General features: G+C 51.1%; 1 protein-coding gene across 1 annotated transcript; it reads right to left on the minus strand.

Moving 5' to 3' along the window:
• Positions 1 to 1,961: 1,961 nt before the first annotated feature.
• Positions 1,962 to 6,780, minus strand: BARHL2 (BarH like homeobox 2). The gene is made up of 3 exons (XM_063107062.1): positions 6,141 to 6,780; positions 4,106 to 4,331; positions 1,962 to 2,274 (listed from the first exon to the last, which is right to left on the minus strand). Exons 1-3 carry the CDS (start codon positions 6,778 to 6,780, stop codon positions 1,962 to 1,964), a joined length of 1,179 nt encoding a protein of 392 aa, XP_062963132.1.
• Between the last annotated feature and the right edge of the window lie 375 nt (positions 6,781 to 7,155).

Consider the following 7,155-nt stretch of genomic DNA (forward strand, 5'->3'; position numbering starts at 1 on the left):
TTTCTTTCCTTTTCTCTTCCCACCTCTCCCCAACATACATTCAAACACCACTAAGAACGTTTTCAACTCTACTAAGGTTCAAGCATTAGAGAGAGTTGGAGGCCAGGTCTAGATGTGTTTTAGCTGCTTGTCTTACACCTTTGTCACTGCACTAGGGCAGAAGTGAAGATACCCAGGTAGGAGATCCGACCCTGGAGAGGAGTGGGAGCAGCCCCAGAACTGTACTCTTTAATTGTTCCCTCATACAGTCCCGAGCACTAAGCCTGGGGTGGGGCGGGCGTGGGGGGAGCCATTCTAGTCCTGGCGCCTGCGGCTGACTTTGAGTCCTGGCCGGGGTGCTACGAGCATTTACACACACACACACACACCTCTAAAGCAGGCAGCGGGCCTCCTCCACACTCTGGGCAGGGTCTCTCATTTTGTGGTCCCAGTCGTTCCAGGCAAACAGATAAAAAGCTGGGCACGCCTGTCTAGGCCGGAGTTCGCCCCATTCCATCTCCCGGCGTCGCAGCGGGGCGAACTCACTAGGACAAGCGGCTCGGTGTGGGACTGGGGACTGGAGGCCCGCCGTCGGGGATAGAGAAGGCAATGATCAAAGCCACGACCAGGGTTTGTTAGCGGGCCTCTCCGCGTCCCCCGGGGCTTCCTAATTGCTCGCCCGGCAGCCTCCCGCTCGCAGGCTGTCCGGCTGAGCAGGCGCCCAGCCGCGGGCGGCAGAACAGCTGCGAGGCCCGCGGAGCGTCGGCCCGTCGCCCAGCCCCTACCAGCGTTGCTTCCCAGCGCTCCGGACCCTCGCCGCCCTAGAAAGTCCCCGGGAGAAGGGGGAGAGGAGGGCAGAGGGATCCGCACACCCGGTCAAGCTGGGGCCTCCAGGTAGGACGGGTTAGCGGGGGGAAGTTTGCCGCCAACCCGGCCCGCACCAACAGCCTGCAAGCACAGACTTTCTCCGCGGCCTCAGGGGCTGCTCTGAAACCAACCACTTAAAAAGAAAGGAACTCACGCATATCAAATAAAGGTCGGAAGAGGCCAGCATGAAAAATGGAGCTGTTTTTATATAAGCTAACCCAAGTCTTTACAGATTTTGTAAATTTCTAATATTCCGGAAAGATTTTTTCTAAACTATGTCACGCGTTTCATCATTGTACATACTGCCTTAGTAAAATCAGCTCCCCTGGATCTCATCACTTGTTAAAAAAAGATAAACTTTATTTTTGTAATTTTCAATCACAAAAAAATCTATATTTTTGTCTAAGTATTTATTTTACTCAATCAAAAAGACATGAAAAGAAAAATGTTTTTACTAACGTATATAAGTGACTCTTTTTTTGGACAACATATAATAAATATGATATATCACTTATCACTCAGTCTTTCAAATGTACATTTTTTTTCATATTATGGAGCATGCCACTTTTCCAAAAGAAAAAAGGTCATGAGAAATCAGTGCAAAGTTCTCTGTTACCCTCCTCTTTTCTCTGGGGCAGACGGAATGTCCACGGCAAGCCCTCTGCCTCCGAACTTGAGGCTGTCTGTCCGTCTACAATTCTCTCTGCCTGTGCGGTTTCCTCTCCGTGCCCTTCTTTCTTTCCTCCTTCGCCCTCCCCCACCCTCCCTCCTGCTTGTCCCTAAAGTCGTTTTTTAAAAAGAACTTGAGGTTTTGTTTTTGTTCATGTTTTCCCCTACTGATCGCACCTTTTGTGGGGTCAGCGTTTTCGCCAGTTACACTGCTGTAGGGGAGATTTCCAGCCCTGTCCTGGGGATGGGGAGATGGACAGGAGAGGACTGGCTCCTCTTTGGGAGGGTAGGGGGCCTCCCGTTGGTGAGCGACTTCCTCTCTTCCTCCTCTGCCTCCCAGGGTCAGCTGCAAGGGAGGCCTGCCCGGTGGCCTGGCGCAGGGAGAGGAGGGACAGCTGTCCGATCGGGGCGGGGACGGGGGAGGGATTGCAGCACCTTGGCGTTCTTCACCGGGGATGCGGGGTGCCTGGGATCGGGTTGGACAAGGGATTGAGGGCTGGCTGTCCTCCAGGCCCCAAGCCATGGATGAGCACGCGGGGCACCAGGGGCCGCTGCAGTTGGGGATGGGGTGCTGGAGGAGTCCGGTACATGCTGCTGTACATGGCAGCGGCAGCAGCCGCCGCCGTGGTGCTGTCCATGCTGCCCAGCAGGCTTGGGTGATAGAAATAAGGCGACGGAAACATCCTCTGCAGCGCCGAGTAGTTCCCCGCCTCGGCCAGCAGCTCCAGGCCCACCGCAGTCTGCCGCTTCCATTTGGTCCTGAAAGAAAGCGGGCGCATGCACCCAGCGGCTGTGGGCACGGCGCACGCACCAAGGCCCCAGCCACTTGTCTGGCCCTCTCCCGCCTCCTCCTTCTCCCCTGGGTGGCAGGAAGGCAGAGACCTCTGAGAACCATGAATGCTTTGCATCTCCTGCTCCCATCTTGTTTGCAGAACAACCCAAACCCAAGGTCAGTTTTGTAAATTACACCCTCAACGTCTGAGATGCTCACAAATGAAATTCTACGAGTTTTGCTGCCTTTTCCTGAGCCTCTGTTCTGCTGTTAGCCTTTATAGTTGAGCTACTTCGTGAAACTTTCCCAGAGGCCAAATGAGACCCTTTCCATAGGCGGTCTTCTCCCTCCTTCCTTAATTCCCCTCCGGTGTAGCCCCCAACAATCCCAAAGTGTCCGCTCTTGGCCCCTCCCCTCCCTGCCCCAGGTCCAGAGGGAAGAAACCGTAAACAAAGAAAGCAGAGACTACGGGCTCTCGGTCCCCGGGGCTGTGGAGACATCTCTCTCATCAGCCTGACAGGACCCTAAAGCCGGCAGGCAGAAGGCTTAAGGGGAGGAGGGTGACAATGTCTCAAAAGAGAATTCCTTTGAGGGACGTCCCTCCCAGGGGATAGTCCCTTCCAGCCATTGGGGAGGGAAGATGCATTTCGAGATATTTCCTCCTCAGGGAGAAAGTAACAATTGAAACCTGTGATCAGCTTTTCTTGGTCTCCTCCCTTCCCCGCTAGGAAAAAGAGAGGAGCAGGCATTTGCTCAAATGCCTTATGAAGGAACGTAAGGCTGGTGGGCCGTCCATTCCCGGCAGCTCCAGCCAAATTAATAAACATGTCGCCCATTTTAAATTGGCTACAAATGACACTAATGTTTTCCGACAGAATTAGGGTGGCTGAAACCGTATGTAATGAGACAGAAAATTATGGTAAAGATGACAACTGGATGGGCATTTCCAACCGCACTCATGGACGATTAGAACACAAACTAGAGAAAAGGAGGGGGAGAGAAAATCGAGACAAGGAAGATGAGCGCCAGGCTTGGAAACAGAACATAACGTCTGCCTCCGATTGCCCAGGTTCTGCTCTGCAAGCGCTGACAACAGCTTTCCTAATTTCCCTTCTAGAGAAGTGACGGTGTTGGGAAGGTTCTGCAGCACCCTTTCTCCTTATCGAGATAGAGGAGTTAGCTAGTACAAGGGACAGACCCCCAGTCTGGATGCTTGGCCAGCTGCCTGATTATCCAGGCTGTGGCTGCCAACTCAACTCTAACCCAGCTGGGCTCTCCTAGTCTCCACAGCTACACCACCCAGGCTCAGACCCTGCCTCTCCCAGCTGCCTCACAGGCCAAAGCAAGGACATTTAAGCTGAGGCTGGTGGGACAGCTCTGTGGGGACCACAATAACTGGGCTGTGTTGACGGCTACAGACATTTGGAACCAGCCTGGAGTGGGCCCAAGGGGTGCACCACGCAGGCTCTCTGGGCCTGAGTGTCAGCTGCACAGATGTCTCAATTTAAGAAAGTGTGGCTTGATTGATTTGGGGACAAACTGGAGGGAATTCTAGTGGCTCGGGGTTTCAGAGAGAAAGTAGCACCTGTTAAGACACCCAGAAGTATAAAATTGTGCAAACCCCAGCTACCCTTTGGTCTCTCTCACCTTGGGGGTGTGGCTAATCCCTGCCCCAGCCTGAATGCACTCAACCACCTACTTCAGGCCCTCTGACTTTTAGTCCCTAGAGTCTACAGAAGCAAGAAGGGAAGAAGATTGGTGCAGCAGTCATGACCTAAACAGCCAAATGCTTTTAGTCCTCCAAACAGCATCCCTTACCTGCGGTTCTGGTACCAGGTCTTAACTTGGGTGTCAGTGAGATTGAGTGCAGCTGCCAGGTCCATGCGATCCTGCACACTCAAGTACTTCTGCCGCTCAAAGCTCCGCTCCAGTTGATTGAGCTGGTGGTCAGAGAAAGCTGTCCTGGCTTTGCGAGGCTTCTTGGCTCTCACAGGAGGACTCTCTCGGCTACTTGTAATCTCCCGGTCTCCTTCCTCCTTTGTTCCTACAATTCAAACCCAGCCACAGCCATGTAAATTAGCCTGAAATGGGGAAGGGTGGAGTGTCCTCCTGGCACACACTTCTACATTCCCAAGTGAGCCACTGGTCTTGGGACTACACTCTGTCACCCCATCACACACATATATTTGGGAAGTACGGAGGAAGAGCACCATTTGCTGGCTGGGGAGTATGAGGCCTGTGCGGGGGTCCTAAAAGAGATGTAGTAGGGTGTCTGATCTTCGCACCGTTGGAAGTTAAAAAGTAAAAACAAACACACAAAAAAACTTTTCAATAAAATGTTCTTTTGTTACTGTTGTTTCCTTGACTAGGGGAAGACACTGTCCCTTTTCACTATGACTTCATTTTTCTGATCTGGTATTTTTCAAAGGGTCTTTCTACTCTGTTTTTTTGAGGAGATGGCCACCTTTTTCATTTTACCTTTTTTCTGTTTACTGAAAGTTATACTCATTTGTTTCTCGTTTTTCAGATGCACTTGGGAAGTGTTGGAATCAAGCTTTCTGGTCTTTTAAATCTTCAGGAAGAATATGTCACCCATACACAGAGCTGAGCTCAAAATCATTGAGCCTTTCCAGGTGACAGCATGGAGATTTCCGGATTCTATTTGTCAACTTTGGTTTTTTACTGAAATGCTGGGAAATCGATATGTCAATCCCTCTCTGTTTGTACCCGTTTGTGCAGTGCTCCTTGATCTTCCCTACAGGAAGAATAATAATCTCTCTAATTGACCCACTGGGGAGGATGGTGCACAAAAAATCGCCAGACCAGACTGTACATCTGTTTTGGGCACTATTATGCTAATGCTATAATAGTAAAATGAGGAGCCAATATCCTACCTTCCAGACAGACAGCACATATCTTTGCCAGAGAAGCAAGGATTAGTAATAATAATAAACAATTTATCAGTAGAGAGAAAAAATAACTCTCCTGGTATGTTAAAACTATTTTGCCAGGCAAAAATCTGAACACTTACTTGTGAAACTGTCTAAAGAGAAAGATGGAAAAAAGGAATTGAAGGACAATTTCAATTGTCATCTTCTGATTTTACAAAAATAGATAAATTCAATTCCGTAAGATTTTATTTCTATAAATGCTACCTCCCAATTACTTGTAAAGAGCCAAAAATCCTACTAAGATATAGATATTTAGTTGGCACAATGGGGTAAAAAGCATGCTTTTAAAAACTGGTTATAAATTTGTACTGACTTCCGTATATTAATCACGATTTAATTTTTTCTAAGCTGTTCTGTTAATCAACTAGGAAATTTTTCCTTCATTAAATCCAATGATTCTTGTGATGGTATTTATAAAAAGTGGGGGATGAAATATTAAAGACTAAATACCAGGTTGTGATCACACCGCTAGACACCACACCGCTAGACACTAGCTAAGCGGTTTCTCTCTCCCATCTTCCCCCATTCCCATTCCTATTCCCAAGGTCTTAGCTAGAAATACCTCAAGTCCGTCCCTTTTATCAACGAAAAGTATTTCCCTTCAGATCCCCTCCGCTGCCGCCGCCTCCACCCTATCCCAATAAATGAAAATTAAATAAAACAAGGAAAGGAGCTGGATAACGGTGACAGACGAGGGGTAGAAATGTAACAATAAACAGAACTTCGGACGAGCCCCGAATCGCACGCCCAGGCCTCCCTCCTGCTTGCAGTCTTTTGACCGTCGCCCACCCGCCTGAGAAGCTCGCGGAACAACCATCAGAAATTGGGGGGAGGCTGAAGGGAGGAAGGAGAACCAGGAGGAGCAGCGAGACGGCTGAGGGAGCCCGGGCGGCACGACTCACCATGGCATTTGATGTCGCTCTGGGAATCTTCCCGCTTGTCGAGTTTGGTTTTGCTGTCCTCCTGCTCCAGCTTTGGCCTGAAGCTTTCGTGCGCTGCGTTGCTCTCCTGCTTCGGGGTGTGGTGGGGAGAGGAGACGCTAGTGCTATAGGGTGCACACGCCGCCAGAGGTTTGCTGTCGCCCAAGATGTCCTTAATTAAAAAAGAAGAGGTGGAAGTCCTGGGGGCTGAGGCGGCCGATCCCAGCTGCTGGGCGGGCGGCGGCTGCTGCTGCTGCTGCTGCGGCGGCGGCGGCGGCGGCTGCTGTTGGGGCGAAGGCTGCAAACTTTGCGTCGGGGCTGCGGCTGGCGGCGGCGGCGGCTGTTGGCTGTGGTGGAGGTGGTGGTGATGCTGGGGCCCGTCTGCTACCAGATGCGGCTCCGGGGGCTCCATGGTGACCGAGATAGGAGAAGAAGGCGCCGTTCCTACGGTATCAATCTCCGAACAAGGGGATGGGGTGGCCTGACTCCTAAAATCCGCAGTCCTGGCCTCACCCAGAGGGCGGAAATCTCCATTCATCATGCCAGGGCTGCCCGAACTGGCACTGGACAAAATCGTGTCTATTCCAAAACTCGACCCGCTGGCCCCTTCCATTGTTGTCATTTCTACATGAGGTCCACGCCACGTCACCGTTCAGCAGCCGCCGCGACCAAGCGAAGGAAGCTATCGATCGTAAAACAAAATAAACACTAAATAATGCTGCCACCAATTTAAAAATTTTAAAAATGGGGCAGGGAGGGAAGGAAGGATAATTGGGAGGTGGCAATCGGTGGACACTTTCGACACAACTTTTTTTCCCTTATGCAAAAAGTAGGGGTAGGGAAAAAGAAAGACCAGGGGGAAAGTTACAAAAAAATTTGAGAAAGCACGGAACGTGCGCTTCGGGATCGACCGCGCACGTGGGGCGGAGGTGGCGGCGCAGGGGACCCAGGCGAAGGCGCAGGCGGCAAGAAGCGACCCCGCCGCCGACGCCGCCAC

The sequence above is a fragment of the Cynocephalus volans genome, chromosome 8 (assembly GCF_027409185.1).
Source record: "Cynocephalus volans isolate mCynVol1 chromosome 8, mCynVol1.pri, whole genome shotgun sequence".
Classification (NCBI taxonomy): Eukaryota; Metazoa; Chordata; class Mammalia; order Dermoptera; family Cynocephalidae; genus Cynocephalus; species Cynocephalus volans.